Source organism: Geotrypetes seraphini, chromosome 10 (genome assembly GCF_902459505.1).
Source record: "Geotrypetes seraphini chromosome 10, aGeoSer1.1, whole genome shotgun sequence".
NCBI classification, from domain to species: domain Eukaryota; kingdom Metazoa; phylum Chordata; class Amphibia; order Gymnophiona; family Dermophiidae; genus Geotrypetes; species Geotrypetes seraphini.
In genome coordinates, this window is record NC_047093.1 from 138,931,648 (window position 1) to 138,950,879 (window position 19,232).

At 45.7% G+C, this 19,232-nt stretch overlaps 1 protein-coding gene across 5 annotated transcripts in view; it reads right to left on the reverse strand.

Moving 5' to 3' along the window:
• EPN1 (epsin 1) overlaps nt 1–19,232 on the reverse strand; it is a 60,688-nt gene that overhangs the window by 11,692 nt on the left and 29,764 nt on the right. For 2 of the 5 annotated variants that reach the window (XM_033960627.1, XM_033960628.1), the window contains exons 4-9: nt 11,921–12,045; nt 9,620–9,691; nt 4,300–4,392; nt 3,904–4,195; nt 3,077–3,238; nt 2,313–2,414 (exon numbers count right to left, since the gene is read on the reverse strand). In XM_033960627.1, the coding sequence (XP_033816518.1) occupies nt 2,313–2,414; nt 3,077–3,238; nt 3,904–4,195; nt 4,300–4,392; nt 9,620–9,691; nt 11,921–12,045 (846 nt within the window). The remainder of the gene's footprint in view (nt 1–2,312; nt 2,415–3,076; nt 3,239–3,903; nt 4,196–4,299; nt 4,393–9,619; nt 9,692–11,920; nt 12,046–19,232) is intronic. The other 3 variants (XM_033960629.1, XM_033960630.1, XM_033960631.1) reach the window with 3 other exon arrangements.

A 19,232-nucleotide genomic window follows, 5' to 3' on the forward strand; every position in this document is an offset into this window, starting at 1 on the left:
AGATCCAACATAAGAACAAGAAACAAGAAAAAGGATCAACCAGAAGAGAATCCTCGTCCCAAGACACCCGTGGCCGCTTGGTCAATAGCTGAGGGGGCTGGACAGAAGCAGCCGTAGCAGGAGACTGAACAGGGTGGCTGTGGAAGGTAACCCCTCCCCCCAAAGACCCCGAGACCCCCAAGACAGAAGCAGGACCCCCAGCCACCTGTAAATAAGCCTTGTACATGGCTAACATACAATCAGGGCAAAAAAATCCCAGCAGCAATACAGAAATCATAGTAGGAGCAGAAGACACATTTAAGATCTGTTCCTGTCATTCTAAGATAGGAGGAAGGTCGCCTGAAGCCATGGGCTAAATGGATGTGCTTCTTGCCAAAACGGAGGGAAGGGCCGTCAACGAACTGTCACCTGAAATAATATACGGCACCGAGGCTAAATTTGACCCTGCCGCTACAAAAAAAAAAAAAAAAAAGCTAGCTGCCCCAGCTGCATTGGTAAGGGAATCCCTTGCCTCCCCGGCGGTCCACAACACCGATTCAGTCAGACCGCCAGCAGATAAGTAAACCCTGGTGTGGGTGGCAGAAGAAGCCCTGGCATCACCACTTCCCGCCAAAAAGTGGTGTGCGTGTGGAGACCCTGAGAAATCGACTCCCGAAGCAGGGGCTCCCTCGAGGCGGCCAGAACATTTCATGCACCCGCCAGCTGCATCCACTGCTCGGCACCCACATAAAAAGCACTTGTTCTGCTTTTTTTAAAGCGCTAATGAAAGCGCCCAAAACCCACACTCCACAATGCCGTACAAAAATGGTGGCCTCAGGACCACTGTATGCTCCTTTTATGTGTCTTTTTTTAAACTACTCACAGCTCACCAACTGTCTCAAGTTAGAGCAGACCCCCACAAGGCACTCTAAACCGAGTCTGTGCCGGTATAGGTGACCAGGCGTACAGTTGAGGCTCCTCTAAACACAGAAAATCTGGGGAGGTGGGGGGAAATGGGGGGAGGGACTCAAGCCTTTTGAGTGTGGCACCCCCGAGGTCGGAAGGACCCTTTAGAGCTCTATCTGGACAGTAAAAGGGACCAGAAAAATTCCTTAACCAGACCCAATAGGCCCAAACAAACCTCGGTACAGACTGCACAATCTTACCACTCCACCTGCTGGAGACCGAGAAACATCGATTGTAAAAAGGACTGCAGAGCCCACTTGTTCTGAAGCCAAAAGTTAGTATCAGTCTCCACCTGCTGGCAGAAGTGCATAAACTCATCCGTTTCTGTGCCGGTCTGGACGAATTGGCATCCTCCCTTTTTTATCACCCCTAGTTTTGACACACATCAACCAGTGCCTGTGAGGAGGCTTTAAACTTCCAAACAAGATCCTGGTGCTAGTGTTTCAAGCCATTCAAGATGTTCTGCCAAAGTTAGTCAGTGTTCTGGTGTCCCAAATAGACGCTCTCTCGACCGCTTAGGTCGGATTCGCAATATTTGTTGGGAACTCCTTCATTGAAGTCTGTAGCCAAAACCACGATACCTTCGAGAATTTTTAGAGTTGCTGGACCAGGTATGTGGAACGCTTTACCTATTAATATATATATATATTTTAATTTATTTGATTTTCTATACCGTTCTCCCAGGGGAGTTCAAAACGGTTTACATGCATTTATTCAGGTACTCAAGCAGTTTTCCCTGTCAGATTCCGGTGCTATTATCCTTCCGCAAGTCGTTGAAGGCTTATTTTTTTCAGAAAGCTTTTGGAAACGGAGATCTATTCAATTGAGCTGTTGACTCATTAGCTTTTGCTTTTTTTTTTTTAAAGAAATTGTGTTGTTTTATGTTTGTTTATTGATTTGTGCACGTACTTCTGTAACCCACATAAATTGTTTGGATATGCGGGATAAAAGTATTTTTTTTTTTTTAAATTCTTTATTCGTTTTCAATCTTACATCAAGTGCACAAACAATAAAACAACACAATTAAACACATCACTTGACAATCTTTCTGATTTATCTTACAATACATAAAATTACTATCCTCCCCTCCCATCATTCCTTCCTTATTTCCCCAATAAGAAAAATGTAAAATATACCTCCCCCTCCCCCAATCATTAGACAGGATAAAAGTATTTTTAAATAATTAATTTCTACCCTTCTTGAGCTCCACTGAAACCCTGAACAGCCATTTTCTTCCTTTCCTCCTCCAAAAATAGACAGCGAAAAGACAGACAATGCGGGGGAGGAAAGGATACAGCATGCAGGCAAAGATGGATAAGGTATGGGGAGGGAGAGACTGGCAACAAGGAGAGGTCACAGCCCCCAACCTGTGCTGCTGCCGGACTGGTGCAGGCTGGTCCTCAGGCTGCCGAACTCCGAAAACTCATCCCGGTCAGCGGTATCCCCAAACCGCTCCAAGGAGGTGCTGGCTGAGGAGAGGCAGGATGGAAATTGGCAATTGTAACCAAGCAAGTCCCCATGAGCATGCAAACAGCAGACAAGGGCAGTATTAACACCCTTAAAAGCCAAGTCACGCAAAGTAAGCTCTGGCCCGCAATACCCAAGGTGGGGGGAGGGAACGTAGAACGAGGAATCCATAATTCACAGCTAGCCCAAGTGTTAAATGCTAAGTTGCTGAAGCAGATTTGTTAGCTATGTAGAAAGAACAAACAACCCCTCCCTGAGTGAAATTATCACTGAAGGTTAAGAGTGAGGGCTTTAACACTCCACAGACAGCAGGATTCCAGCACTGCCAGACACATCGCCATCTTCTGAGCAGAGCACGCTACCTTACTTGCCCATGGTGAAAAACTGTGGCAGGTAAAGAGTGAGTAAAGAAGTAGACAGACTAGACGTCATAGACAACAGAAGGAACAGATGCGACTGCTGATCTGTCGTCACCATTCCGGTTTATTCTGTGTCACTCAAGTTCACAATCAAAAGTGTTTTTAGATCGATGGGTTGTTTTCTCTACCTAATAAATGACCTTGTCAAATCCCACCCCTACTACTCCAGTACTGAAACCTCTCCCCACCCCATATGCAGCTTTACCAGTCCATCTGTCTCCTGTTCTCCAGAACACTGAGCTCACCTATGGTCCCATTGGTGCTTGGCTTGGAAGGAGACCCACCCCAAGGGTCTGAGAATGAAGGAGCTGGCGACCAGGGGTCCGTGGATGCTTTTCCCTGGGGGGCTGGTTCTGAGCTTGAGGCCCATGGGTCTCCGGCAGGGGTTCCTCTGGCCCCACCACCTCCTGAGAAAAAAGGCTTCGGGTTAGACTTTAACTTACATCAAAGAAATGAGCTATTAAGGGGTGAGGAAAGGAGAGAAAATACCAGATGAATAAATAGGGATCCGAGCAGGAGAACCAGACAGCAAAGAAGAACAATAGAGCTGGAGGAAGAAGAGAGCACAGGCCTAGATCCAAGTTTTATTTAAAATTTGATAAAACAAACATTTCTAGGCGATTTACATTAAAAAGTTAAGATAAAACACAAACAGTACCAAAACAAAGATCGCTGACTGGAAAATTGAGAAAAGAGGCTGGAACTACAATTATGATGGATTCCCTATTGTATTTTTTCTTTAATTTTCTGTAAACCGTATCGAGCTCTATTCTTATAGAGAAGATACGGTATATAAGCTTAAGGTTTAGTTTAGTTTAGGGTGGCTGCCTAAGAAAGGCTGGTTTGTAACTGTGGTCTGACGTTTATCACTGAATTTAACTCTCAAAAGCATAATTAAAAAGAAAACTTTTAAGGGAACTTTTAAATCTATCTAGTCGTGTTTCTTCTTTAACAAAAGCTGTTAAGTGATTCCACGTTTGTGGTGGTGTTACTGAAAAAATATCGGCTCTTCTTGTGTTGATAATTTTCAAAGAAGGAACAGACAAGAGATTATAGCTCAGGTGAAACGTACCTGCCGGATTCCATGCGTCTGGTGTGACGCCAGGTTCAGGGGCAGCAGGGGAGCCTCCCCATGGGTCGCTGGGAGCAGGGCTGGGCTTTGCACCGGTACCCCATGGATCGTTGCTAGCTGTGCTAGAGACCGGAGGGCCTCCCCATGGATCTGCCGCTACGGGAAGCGTAGAGGCAGGCCCAGTTGCTACCCAGGGATCTGTAGTGGGGGGAGGAACAGAAGCTCCCCAGGGGTCTGAGGTCGATACAGCTGGCGGAACAGGGAATACATCGGCAAGGTCCATCAAAGAAGACTGCCAAGAGAAAATCAGCAATTTAACTGACTGGAAATTGGGGGTGGGGTGGGGAGGGGAGAGAGAAATGTGTCTTCTCCCATAGGGTAAAGAGTGCTCAATACCTCTTCCGGTTTGACTGGCACTGTCACTTCCTTCCGGCTCTCTTCAATAGCCATCTGTAACCTCAAGTCGTCTCCTCTCCGAATGCGCTCCTCCTGGGGGGGGGGGAATAGAGGCGACAAGGAGTTATTCCATACCTCTGGAAAAAGAAAAAAGTAGCAGATGGACAAGAACGGCAAACTCACTGTCTTACATAGGAGAAAGGGCCTGGCACTGTCCACCTATTGGCTACCGTTCCCTCAGCAAATATTCCACAAGGTGCTTTCATATATGCATCAGGTGGTATATTCCTCTGCCCCAGATTGCTTCCAAACCTTTTGGAAAGTTTACTATCCTAATTGTAGGTTACGATCTGAGGGTGGCATGAGGCTTGTAAATGCTAAGGAAGCTAGAATCTACCACAAGAAAATAAAGAGAGATGATGTTTTGGATGCAGACCTCTGGAACTCGGGGTTATGAGACTGTCCAAAGATCGTATATGCTTCAAGAAACGTTTGAAAACTCAACTGTTCATTGACACAGTTTTGTAATTAAGTATGGACTGAACACTGTATAAATTTGGCACTGCATCTTCCCTAAGAGGATGCAAGATCTCCAGCTTGATAATTGCAATATGTAAATGTTAATTATGCATGATGTACATTTGATTTGTTCTTATACATGTACATCGCTTTGATGTTGAGGTTTATAAATTTTTAAAAATAAACTAATTAGCTCCAATCTCAAGTATTAAAATTTCTCGGAAGCAGGTCCCTATAGTCAGTTACCGCTGGGAGCAGTGATGATACCACATGCTCCTGTCTATTTGAATGGCAGTGAGAACACATGACTGACTAGCCCAGTGAACTGGTGGAAACTGGATTTCCTATGAGCCGTTTTTTGGCAAAGATGCTCACTGGGCTTTTGTGAAAATTGTCAACTACCCTTTCCCTGCCAAGAGCGTTTTTCTGTCTTTCACCGTCTCTTTGAAATTCTCTTCCATCTTCAGTACGTCCTGAACCTACATAGCTAAGATTTAGGATGTTATTAAAATTGTATCTCTTTGTATAGGTTTTTTCTATTCAGTTGGATGGCTCAAATATGGTTCGGATTTACTAGCACCGTTGCCTGCAATATTTAAAAAAAAAAAAAAAAAAAAGATATATATATATATATATATAGCCCGTATTTTCACGCATATAACGCGCACCCGTGTAAAACGCGCACACGGGTATAGCGCGTGGGAAAAAGAAATTTATGTAAATAAATATATAGCGCGCACACGCGTATACCGCGCATGCTGCTCATTGAATTAAAACCTCCTTCTGCCCTCCTTGAAGTCCTGTCCCCCCTTAAAGGGCTGCCTGTCCCCCCTTGAAGTCCTGTCCCCACCCTGAAAGCCTGATGCCCCACCCCGAAGGACCGCTGGCCCCCCCACCCTGAAGGACTGCTCGCACCCCCACCCTGAAGGACCGCTCGCACCCCCCCGACGTCCGATTCATCCCCCAGCCCCCCCCCCGGCACCGTTTGCGGTGGAGAAGCAGCCTACCGTGGGTTTGCGATGCCAGTGAGCCCTGCTACTTCCTCTGCCGGCACCCCTTCTCTGAGCCCTGCGCTGCTTCCTCTGCTGCGGTCCCGCCCTTTCTCTGACATCAGAGAAGGGGCGGGACCACCGGCAGAGGAAGCAGCAGGGCTCACTGGCATCGCGAACCCACGGTAGGCTGCTTCTCCAACGCAAACGGTGTGGGGGGGGCTGGGGGATGAATCGGACTTCGGGGTGGGGGTGTGAGCGGTCCTTCAGGGTGGGGGGGCCAGCGGTCCTTCGGGGTGGGGCATCAGGCTTTCAGGGCTGAATCGGACATCGGGGGGGGGGAACCAGCAATGTTAAAAAAAAAATTGTAAAACGTGCTCACGCATATAACGCGCGCATTATACACGATTTTACAAACTGAGCATAATCATGCGCGTTATATGCGTGAAAATACGGTGTATATATATTTTAAATTTTAATTCTAATTATATTTTAATCTAATTTTTTTTTTGGTGTGTGTGCACATTTGTTTTTGAGAAATAGATAAGTTTATTACATGTTTTATACATTTTGTGAACTGCTCTGTTATTGTATAAGAAAGGGCGGTATATTAAATAAAATTAACCATATTTGTAAACCGGGTCCCCCCAAAGCAGCCCATTTAGAGATCAAAACAGACTAAAAGCCTCTTTGACCAAGCCGTTTAGTGCAGGCCGCTGCGCTAACTGCCCCGAAGCCCACAGGGGTTTAAAGGGCTTTGGGAATGTTGCCGTATGGCTGTCAAGAGACAAGTTGACTAAAATTATTTTCCTCTGAAGTGGGATGGTTGAATAAGGGTGAAATTGTTAAACAATATAAATTCAAAAACTGTCTTATTTATGATGGTAGGAATTCACTCCTTAACCTTTTCCTATCGTAATAAATTTTACGTTACGCTGGCTCCAATCGTAATTATTTTAGCAAAGTTTTGTATTATTCACCGTTATCATTTACGGCTATTGTAAACATAATGTAAATAAGTCATAAGTCTGTAAATTCAAATATTTTGTGTTTCTGGCTCTTTATTAGTCCAATGTCTATGTCATTTTTGGAATGTCCCGTCATCCGGGTCACACGATAAGAAAAGGTTAAGCTATGAGCTTGTCTTATTTTTAAAATGTTTTTAAATCAATAAATATTTTAAGCGCTTATAAAAAGAATTATTGAATTCTCTTTGGTTTGATATGGTTTATTTCCCTGATTTCTATTTTCCTTCTTTTTTGGTACATGAGTTGTTTTTTTTTTTTATTTTATATTAATTTTTAGTTTTTCTACGTTGTTTTAGGCTTCTCTTTTGTTTTAACCTTTCACAGTTTTATTTATCTGTTTATTATGCAGCTGCTTTTGTGTTACCTGCCTAGAGTTGTCTATAGTGTGGCCTGTCAGACTTTGTAAATAAATGCATGGTTATTAGGGCGAGGACCGAGATGGTTAGAAGCCCCAGAGTTCTAGCAAGCTCCGTGGCTTGGGCTTCTTTGGCCTCATTGTTAACATTTTCAAGCGATTCGCTCTCAAAATAATTTTGCCTTCCATTGGTCCTATTGCGCCCTGCATCTCCCAGTTTGGTTTTCTGGATTTTTAAGAGCTTCCTCTCTTGGGACATGTTTCTCCTGCTGGCACTTGGCTGTATCCCCCCCGATGCAGATGTCAGAAATTCAGAACTTTCTCTTACCTGTCTTAGCTGCCAAGAAGCTACAGGGGTGGAGGGGGGCACACAGTGGAATTAGTCATATACCCACCTGAACTGCCATAAGATATCAGCTCTTCTTTGTTGCTTCCTGATACTCCCGCATTCAGTTACTGCAGAGCAGCAACGGCATCTGAAACCAAGGCAGTGTTCTGCCTATAGACACTTACAATGGGTCATTGTTTAAGAGTTGTCATTATCCAATGTTCCCACCAGCTGCAGACAGAACACGCCCTGATCTTTGTATCCGAGCTCTCCATATGAGCAAGGACACTTCCCCCCAGTACACCGAGTCAGATCTCAATCGGAGAGTCGCTGCAGCCACCCAGAAGGAACTGAGAAAATAATTTGTTTCAGGGACATCTATTCTCCGCCCACCCCTTTCCGTTTCACATCTTGAATCCCTACCCACAATTAAGTACAAAACACCGCAGCACACAAGGGATAAGAGGAGGACAGCAAATTAAAATTATAGAGGTGAAGGAATGGCGTGAGAATGACAGAAGGTTCACAGGATCATCCAGTGTCCAAATTGCAAAGAGAAAGGATAAAAGTGATTGCTTAGACTTGGAGGGCTGGCTGCAGAGGAAGAGGGGAGAAAATCCAAAACTCTGCTCACTCCCGAGTTAACAATACAACTAAATAATCTCCCCCCCACCCAGTAGTGTAGCGAGGGAGGTTGGCATCCGGGGATGTGGCATCCAGCATCACCGTGCCCTGCATGCCCCCTCTTCCCTGCCGCTTGAGCGCCACCCCCGCCCTCTGCGTATCTCTTGAAATGTTCCCCAGCGCGCACATCTTCCATCCGCTGCTCGCACTGGCTCCCTTCTGATGTCCCTCACCTGGAATACTGCGTCCAGCACTGGTCGCCATACATGAAGAAAGACAAGGTACTATTCGAAAGGGTCCAGAGAAGAGCGACTAAAATGGAGGAGGAGTTGCCCTACAATGAGAGATTAGAGAAACTGGGCCTCTTCTCCCTTGAAAAGAGGAGACTGAGAGGGGACATGATAGAAACATTCAAGATACTGAAGGGAATAGACTTAGTAGATAAAGACAAGGTGTTCACCTTCTCCAAGGTAGGGAGAAGTACGAGAGGGCACTCTCTGAAGTTAAAAGGGGATAGATTCTGTACAAACGTAAGGAAGTTCTTCTTCACCCAGAGAGTGGTAGAAAACCGGAAGCTCTTCCAGAGGCTGTTATAGGGGAAAACACCCTCCATGGATTCAAGACAATGTTAGACAAATTCCTGCTGAACTGGAACGTATGCAGGTAGGGCTGGTCTCAGGGCACTGGTCTTTGGCCTAGGGGCCACCGCGGGAGCAGACTGCTGGGCACGATTGACCACTGGGTCTGACCCAGCAGCGGCAACTTCTTATGTTCTGCGCTGGTCCCGTGACCAGGAAGTGATGTCAGAAGGGAGCCAATGCTGGGGTGAACAGCAAGTAGAAGCTGCTGCTCGAGCTGGCGAACATTTAAAGAGTTTTGCGGGGGTGCAGAGGCGCTAGCGCCGGTGGCCCCTCCACCCCGTGAAGGTGCCCCCCCCCCGGCACTACACCACTGCTCCCCCCACGCCCTTCAAAACAATAACTGGTTAATTTGCACCCAACACAAGAAATGTCCTCAATTTAGAATCAGGAGTTACTTGGTAGGTAAAAATTTACAAAAAACTTTAATGATAAAAAGTTCAAATCAGCTTCAGCGTGCTCTCAGCATAAATTTTTCTGGACTCAAAATACTACTTAATAAAAGTAATGGCCAGGTCTGACTACTTTTACTCTTAGAAACATTTCCTAAACTTTTTTCCCCCAAAATAGTTAGATTGGATTCTTCTTTACTTAAATTTTCCAAATTTTCTCCTTAAGGTAATGAGCAGATTGGAGTCATTTGGCTCTGCTCCCCCCTTCCCCCACCATATTTGGGGCAAGTTGTCAGTGAAAAAGCAAGACAGACAGACAAGATTGGTTAGCAGAGTTTATAGTCTGTCCCGGACCTCAGTCTACGACCAGAAACAAAAGATCGGAAGAGAGAAGCCAGGAGAGAACTGCCACTAGGTGTGGACAATTTTCTTCTTTCACAGTGCTACCTTGTCGTGCTCCTCTTTGCTCAAGTTAAGGGCAAGCTGAAGTTGCAATTCCTCTTCAGACACGGCAGGGGGCTGGAGGGGTAAGAAAAGTAAAATAAAACAAGCACAAGACACACCAGCGATGGAATGAGGCACTGCCCGCATCCATGGGCCAGACCTTCACAGCATCTGTCTTTGGGGGAGGGGACGGCACTGCCAAGTTTTCAAGAGAGCCAAGCTTTCTACAAGAGCCCAAGGGAGATGCTCTCATTGCATAAGAACCTAGGTTTTCAGGAAACCAAGGAGAAATTGGTTCTTGCCTACTCATTTTCTTTGCTTTAGTTCCAACAGATTAGTGAAGAACTTCCAGTCTTGGGCCAATAGACAATCTGCTGGTTGACCAACAACCCACAGGTTCTGGACTGGTCTGGTGAGGACATAAAGGGAGGACAAATTAGGTCTTACCTACTAATTTTCTTTCCTCTGGTCCCATCAGACCAGTCCAGAACCTGTGGGTTGGTGTCTGTAGATCAACAGATTGTTTATGGGCACAAAAATCACAAGTTCTGAACTGGTCTGTTGTGGACGCTAAAGAAGTTATAGCTTTGCTCATACTCAAATCATATTAAGCCTTTCAGGAGATACCCTGTCTCCACCCCCCCATGAACCAACCACATACTTGGGGTACCACAGTTCTCACAAAGTTTTCTCCAGAACATGGTGGTCTCCATACCCCCCTCAGGAGAAAAAGAGTGACTCAAGAGCCTCAGATTCTAATCATTTACAGAACAGATCTATTTCTGCTCCTCTTAATTTGCATGTGATTTTTCAAAATTCCTGGTTTCAGTAACGATCTAGCTGCACACTGGACAAGGATAAGTTTAGCTAGCTAGACCCTGGATTTTGTCCCCTTCTTTCCATCCCCACCCCTACCCCAAGCACTGGAGCTGTGAAAGGATCTTGGTCCGGAGAACAAAAACACAAGAATGCTCAACACAACACAAAATAGCACCAACACAATGGAAAAATTAAAAGGCTTAAAACCCAAAAAGGAAAAAAAATAAAAAAAACCATGAAGATATCCTAAACCAGCAGGGTCATAGCATAGCAAGAAACATCTACACTGCAGGGAGGCTGCATTTGGACTCAAACTATACGGGGAAGGAGGGAGCAGCACGAGACACAAACTTCAGAATTTGAAGTCCTTGCCGCAGCTTCCCATCGACTGTGGAGGTCAACTGAGAAGTTGCCCTCTCCCTCAAATGAGAAATGACTCAGAAAAGTTCATGTCACCAGTATAGGGGCACTTTGGAGGCGATGGGCCCCTGTACTGCTGACATGAACCCCCTCCAGTGAGCTTTCCGAGTTAGCTTTCATTTGTGGGGGGAGGAGGGAGAGGCAACTTCTTTGGACCAGGATATCATAGACAGCAATGATGAAGGAAAAGGGTGGAGAAACAGACGGGCATGGCTGCTTGCCTTGAACAGATACAGATCTTTACTAAGGGTGTTATATTGACCTAGGTTTGAAAGATCTAAACACCCTTGCAGAGGGCTGCAGGGTACGAGTGATGGCTAGCAGCCTGTGGGTTTGCTTTAGAGGGTCACATGATCTCATCTTATTCAATGGGAAGCACAATCAAGGCTAAACAAATGTGAGTGTATCCCCTCCAGGCCAATACCAGAAATTTCAGATCTCAAGGACGATATATAAGAAATAATTTGGAACCTGGAACCCCAGGATCTGTCCTAGAGATGTTTTGCCTTTATTAGGAGCTACAGGACAAGATGTAGCAAACTTAGCCTGAGACTCCACCCCCCCCTCAACTTCCTAAACACAGTGGAGTTTCTCAATATTAAGGGATCTTCAGGTACTCGCAGAACTGATACCTATGCTCCTAATCCCCAACATCTCACAGTAAGGCGTTCAATCAACACTAGTGAAAACCATTTCTTGACCAGCTGCCCATCTTCTCTCTTACCAAGTGACTAATGGCCTGTGAGAATCCTTGTACCAGGAGCTCAAAAGGTTGGCACAAAGATTAGATCACACCTGGGTCTTAATGAAACTAGTCTTAGAAAAACAGGCCATAAAAATACTTCAAATCCCAATTTGGGGGAGGGGAGCACAGCGGGAACCTTCCTGTAGGGCAACAATGCCCTCTAGTGGCCACAGCATGACCTGAAGCTCTCATTTCTACCTACGACTGGACAAACCACAAGATGTGAATGTTGTGCTTTAAAATGTCAGAGGTCAGCTAGCAGAGGCTACTAATGGCACATTTGTAACTGCTACAAAAAGCCCTCCCAGCCCAGCCCTCACCTGCTCGGCTTCTTCTTTACTCATTGCCAGCGCCAGCTGTAGCTGAAGCTCCTCCTCCCCTGTGCTCTGCGGCCAGGCCTGCTCTGCATCCGGCCCGGGGTTTGCCGTCGATGATGCAGATGAGGCTTTGTTTAGGAGAAAGAAGATGGCAAAGTGAAACAGCTTGCACTGCAAATGAAACATTTAGAAACACAGAAACATGATGGCACATAAAGGCCAAATGGCCCATCGGCAGCATCCACTATCTCCTCCTTTCTCTAAGAGATCCCAGGCTTTCTTTAATTCAGACACAGTCTCTGTCGCCACCACCTCTTCCGGGAGACTGTCCCATGCATCTACCACCCTTTCTGTCAAAAAGGATTTCCTTAGATTACTCCTGAGCCTATCACCTCTTAACTTCATCCCATGCTCGCTCATTCCAGAGCTTCCTTTCAAATGAAAGGCTCGATTCACACCACGTAGGTATTTAAACGTATCTATCATATCATTTAAAGAAAACCAATTTTTTGACTGAGTATTAGATGAATAACTAAAACCAACAGAGGAGAACTCCAGGCTACCGCCAGTCTCTGCCTGTTCTCCCTTCTTGCAACACTGTAGATCCCTTCCCGCCCGCAGATCTCAATTTAATCTCATGACCCCCTTATTCAACTGCTCAGGGCCCTCTGTGCCCATCCCAGGCTTTCTGGAAATACAGTTTATTTATTTGAGATGTACTATACTGCACAAGTTTGACTGGCAGGGACAGACGACTGATAGTCTAACACGGTGCTCTTCAACCTTTTTACACCTATGGACCGGCAGAAATAAAATAATTATTTTGTGGACCGGCATCGGTCCGTGCTCTTCAACCTTTTTACACCTATGGACCGGCAGAAATAAAATAATTATTTTGTGGACCGGCATCGGTCCGCAGACCGGCGGTTGAAGAACACTGGGCTAAGTCGTGGGTCAGACCCCGCCCATCTCTACTCAATCTCCACCCCAGACCCTGCCCCCATAGTCCTAATTGTAACACTATTTTTTCCATTCATTTTTCATATATATACACACACAATATAATCTTATTAACAATGCATCGATCGCACTGTGGACCAGCAGTTGAAGAACACAGTTTTGGGCCCGATACACATGCCGGCCCTGTGGACCGATACCGGTCCATGGACCGGTGGTTGAAGAACACTGGTCTAACACACAAATTAGAGAAAAGACCTACAATAGTGAATACGAAAAGGCACGCACATTGAGACAATTCACACAGAAGGGAAAAAAAAAAGAAAGAAAAGGCAAAAAGAACAGGAACTGATGTTATCTCTATGACAGAACTAAGCAGGGCAGGCCTGCTGAAAAGTCACATTTTCAATTCAGATTTAAACCGTTTAAGGTTATGAATAGTCGGTGGTAGGGAATTCTATAGGTCGGGAGCCATGGAAAAAAAACCCAGGCAAACCTAAACCTAGAAAGTACCAGACGCTGGTCATTGAGTGACCTAAGTGTCTGTGGAATAATTAGGGAATTTAAAATATTGAGGAATGCCCATTCTAAAAGGCTTTAAAAGATGAGGAAGAAAATTTTTTTAAATTCAACACGAAACAACAGAAAGCCAATGATATTTCTCGAGTAGAGGAGCGCCGTGATCTAACTTACGTGCATGATACAACAAATGAATTGTTATTCTGTGACGTTTGTGGTCTCTTCAAGGTGGACTTGGAGATGCCAGCGTAAACAATATTGCAACAGGGAAGTTGAGAAATAAGGGAATAAGGAAAAGAATAAGAGTGGAAGGAATCTTTATTGAAATAGCTTCCGATCAAATGGAGCGGTCTCAAAATAAAGAGACCAGTTGCTTTCTTTGTCTTCTCATCGGTTAAGGGTTCAATTTTTTAAAATATCATCACTGTCTCTTGTCCTATCAGGCAGCATCTTGGGACAGGGTTTTAATGTTTCATTGGAACGTCTAGCATCTGCCAACATTTCAGGAGAGACCTAAAAACGTATTTTGTTTACTAAATTCCTGGATTGATTTATTTAAAATTACTGTATTTATAACCTGCCTATCTGAAAATTAAGCCTTTTGCACAGTTGCAAGAGGAATTCGGTCTCCCCCCCCCCCACTGATTATTTTGCTTATATGCAACTTCATCATTACATTTCTTCTTTACCTTCCAGTTCTTTGAATGCCTCTTGTCACAAGGTGCTTTCTACAGCTTTCACTATTGGTTCTCAACTTCCAGTCCCGCTTCAATTCCATCATCGCCATTTGAAGGATGAGTCCCCCTTGTTTGACCATTCCAACTTACGGGAGGCTTGGGCTCATGACCTTGCTGTAGATTTGCCGGATGATGTGCTTTTGCAGGCTGGGAACAACACTATAAGTTGGTTTTCCGTATGTACATCTCTCCAAAGAGGTCTTATTTATCCCGCCTTCGTGAAACTGCTGCCTGTCTCAGATGCCACGTTCCAGAAGCGGGATTGGGACACATGTTTTGGACATGCCCTAATGTTCAAGCTTTTGGGGATGCTGTTTTTGTCTTTGTGGAGCGCATTTGGAAAATTACCATTCGCCGCTCCCCTTTGCTACTGTTTGGAACTGTACCACACTATTTCCCTCGTGTGCGGGGAGCTGCGGCTTTCCTAAAATGGACTGTCTTGGTGGCCCTGAAGTGTATTTTGCTGCAATGGCTTGAAGATACTGCTCCAGATTTCTCTCTTTGGCGATGTCGAATGATTACCCTCTTGATGTGGGAATGGAGGGATGTGTTGGACCTTTCTTCTCTCCCAGGCCGGGTTTTTCATAGAAACATAGAAAGATGACGGCAGAAAAGGGCCACAGCCCATCAAGTCTGCCCACTCTATTGACCCACCCCATTAAGTCTGAATGCTAATGACCTAGTTCCTTTACTCGACCTTCATAGGTATCCCACGTGGATATCCCATTTATTCTTGAAGTCGAGCACGCTGGTGGCCTTGATCACCTGCACCGGAAGTCTGTTCCAGTGATCTACCACCCTTTCTGTGAAGAAATACTTCCTGGTGTCACCACTAAATTTTCCTCCTCTGAGTTTGAGCGGGTGCCCCCTTGTGACCGAGGGTCCCTTGGGAAAGAATATATCGTTTTCCACCTCGACACGTACTTGGGAACCGTACTTGGGAACCGTACTTGGGAACCATTTTGGATGACTATGACACCACTGGCCCGAAGTCGTTTACTGAACTGCTAATCTCTGTATTTTGTTTTCTTTGCCTAAACTCTATAAATTTCTCTAGATGTGATGTACTTGGAAGGAGGACCCCGGGGGGGGGGGGGGTTATTTATTTTGGGAAGGGTTGTGTTGGGACGCGGGGGTTTTCATGGGGAGTTGTTCTCTGTGGGGTTGGGTTTTGTTATCAAAATTGCTGAGCTTGCTTGTACTTGGTTGTTTCTTGTTTATTGATTTTGTTGAGCTCAATAAAATATATTTGAACATAACCTGCCTATCTGGATAACTGTAACAAACTTTCACTAACTGTAATTCAATTTTCTTTTGTAAACCGCACAGAACTTAACGGCATTGTGGTATAGAAGGAAGTTTTTATGTTATGTTATCTGTGGCAGAAGAGAACTGAGTCAAGGGTTATCCCTAAATATTGAAAGGAAGAGTCAGCCGGGGTTGTAATAGTACCAAGAATGGGAAGATCAAAAAAATGGTCAGGATGGACAACTGGTAAGCCAGCAGGCAACAAGTCGTCTTGTTACTGAGAACAAGGCAGTGGTTGCATGACCCAACGTACTACAGAATCAAGATCAGTTGCAGACGTGAGACATCGGGACTGTCTGGACCAGTGTAACGAAGTGACAGAATATTATTTGCACAGAAATGAAAAGCAATAGGGAATGCTTGAACGATAGTTGCTAAAAAAAACTCATGAGATTAAACAGATCCTTGGAGTACCCCAAGGAAGAAGCTTAGAACTAGAGAATGACACGGGGACAAATTTTTCCCTGTCCCCGCGGGAACTCGTTTTCCCGTCCCTGCAAGTTCTTTTCCTGTCCCATTCCTGAAAGCTCCGTCCTCATCTGCACAAGCCTCAAACACTTTAAAATCATAAGCATTCGAGGCTTGTGCGGTTAAGGCACAGCTTACAGGAACGGGACAGGGACAACGGCAAAATCCACGGGAACCGTAAACCGTAAGTCATTATGCCACTGTATAGATCCATGGTGAGACCGCACCTGGAGTACTGTGTGCAATTCTGGAGGCCGCATTACCGCAAGGATGTGCTGAGACTGGAATCGGTCCAGAGAATGGCCACCAGGATGGTCTTGGGACTCAAGGAGTTCCCGTACGAGGAGCGGTTAGGGAAGTTGCAGCTCTACTCACTCAAGGAACGTAGAGAGAGGGGAGATATGATCGAGACATTCAAGTATCTCACGGGCCGCATCGAGGCGGAGGAAGATATCTTCTTTTTCAAGGGTCCCGCGGCAACAAGGGGGCATCCGTGGAAAATCAGGGGCGGGAAACTGCACGGGGACACTAGGAAGTTCTTCTTCGCTGAAAGGGTGGTTGATCGCTGGAATGGCCTTCCACTTCTGGTTATTGAGGCCAGCAGCGTGCCTGATTTTAAGGCCAAATGGGATAGACATGTGGGATCTATCTGCAAAGATAGATAGGGAGGGTCATTGGGGTGGGCAGACTTGATGGGCCGTGGCCCTTATCTGCCGTCTATTTCTATGTTTCTATATAAGGGGGAATTGAGTTCCTATGGGGATGGGGATAAATTTGTCCCTATGTCATTCTCTACTTAGAACTCAATGTAGCTAAGGATATAATAAAACTCTATACAAGTGCTATCCAGTAGGAATGGCTTAACCTACTGAAGAACTATGTCAGACAGAGCAAGTGAGGCAAGGCAGGAAATCAATAACAAATGATCAAGATCAAAAGCAGCTGACAGATTTACAAATATCGCAAGGGCAATATAGCCTTGATCAAGTTTACAATGCATATCATTCGCAAAGTTTATTTTTAACCACGATATAACTAATTTAGGGTTCCTTTTACTAGGCCGTGGGAGAGTGAGGTAAATGCTCCGAAGATCATTCATTTCCTTTGAGTGTGAGCACATTTACCTCGCCGGCCCGTGGTAAGAACTTCTTCTGCAGTTTAGTAAAACTCGGCGTAAATATGAACCAGTATCTAAGGCGAGAAAGTTTACGCCGATTATAACACACACAGATTTTTCAAATTACGGGGAACCACAAGTACAAGGGGGCACTCAGAGAAATTGAAAGGGGAAAGGTTTAGAACAAACGCCAGGAAGTTCTTTTTCACCCAGAGGGTGGTGGATACATGGAACGCGCTATCGGAGGATGTGATAAGCAGAAGCACGCTACAGGGCTTCAAAGAGGGTCTGGACAGGTACCTGGAGGACAAAGGGATCAAGGGGTAAACTAAACTAAACTAAACCTTAGGTTTGTATACCGCACCATCTCCGCAAGCGCAGAGCTCGGCACGGTTTACAGAGGTTGCGAGGAAAGGAACTACAAAGGGATATAGGAGAGGGACTGAGAAGATAGAGAGGGAACAGGGTACTAGATAACGGGAGGAGATTAGATTTTTGAAAAGAGCCAAGTTTTCAAGTGTTTGCGGAAGGATTGGAGGGAGCTAGAATTTCTGAGTGGGAATGAGAGGTTGTTCCAGAGTTCTGTGGTTCTAAAGGGGAGGGATGTTCCAAGTTTTCCTGTGCGGGATATACCTTTTGAAGATGGGAAAGATAGTTTTAGTTTTTGGCAGGATCTAGTGGAGAGTGGGTTTGAGGAATTCCAGAAGAGTGGGATAACGGGAGGGAGGACGCCATGTAGAATCTTAAAGGCTATGCAGGCACATTTATAGAGGACTCTGGAGTATACTGGGAGCCAGTGAAGCTTGGAGAGGAGTGGGGAGACGTGATCGAACTTGCCTTTTGCGAAAATAAGCTTGGCCGCGGCGTTCTGAATTAGCTGAAGTCTATGGAGGTTTTTCTTAGTTAGGCTTATATAGATGGAGTTGCAGTAGTCCAGTTTAGAGAGGATGGTGGATTGAACGAGGATGGCGAAATGAGAATGATGAAAGCAGGATCTTACTTTCCTCAACATATGGAGGCTAAAGAAGCAGGAGTTGAGGTGATCATTGAAGGAGAGAGAGGAGTCTAAAATGATGCCTAGGACTTTGCTTGAAAACTCAAGCTGAAGAGTGGGGCCGGAAGGTAGTGGGATGGAGGTGGGTAAATGATCTGAAATTGGACCGAGCCAAAGTAGTTTTGTTTTGGACTCATTCAGTTTCATTTGTAGATTGGGCCCAGGATTGGAGGTTCGTAATACATGTGGATATGTTCTCAGCGAGGTTAGAGAGGTTCGAGTCGGTCTCGAGGAGGATGAGGATGTCGTCAGCGTAGGAGTAGAGAGTTTCTAGGGGGGATAGATGAAGGAGTTTCAGAGAGGACAGATAGGAGTAGAGGTAGGTAATAGGGATAGGATTAGAGGCAGTTACAAAATTAGTCAGGGACACTGTTCAGGCAATTAGGCCTGATGGGCCGCCACGGGAGCGGACCGCTGGGCAGGATGGACCTCTGGTCTGACTCAGCGGAGGCAACTTCTTATGTTCTTAAACTTTTTAAAGCTGCGGCACACTAAATGCGGGCTCATGGCTGAAGGGCATCCGGAAGTGCGCGGACATCGCAGAGATGACATCACGCGCATGCTTGATGTCATGTGGACGCCCACGCATGCGTGGGTGTGCTCCAGCCACGGCCCCAAGACTCCTATTGCTGCTGGTGGCGGGGTTCTAGAGCGGGAGAGGTGCGGATAGCAGCAGAGGCACTGGCGCTGGCTGACTGTCTATAGCATAGAAACATAGAAAGATGACGGCAGAAAAGGGCCACAGCCCATCAAGTCTGCCCACTCTATTGACCCACCCCATTGAGTCTGAGTGCTAGTGACCTAGTTCCTTAACTCGACCCTCGTAGGGATCCCACATGGATGTCCCATTTATTCTTAAAGTCGAGCACGCTGGTGGCCTTGATCACCTGCACCGGAAGTTTGTTCCAGTGATCTACCACCCTTTCCGTGAAGAAATACTTCCTGGTGTCACCACTAAATTTCCCTCCTCTGAGTTTGAGCGGGTGCCCCCTTGTGACCGAGGGTCCCTTGGGAAAGAATATATCGTTTTCCACCTCGACACGACCTGTGACGTACTTAAATGTCTCAATCATGTCACCCCTTTCCCTGCGCTCCTCTAGGGTATAGAGCTGCAGTTTGCCCAGTCTTTCTTCGTATGAGAGACCCTTGAGTCCG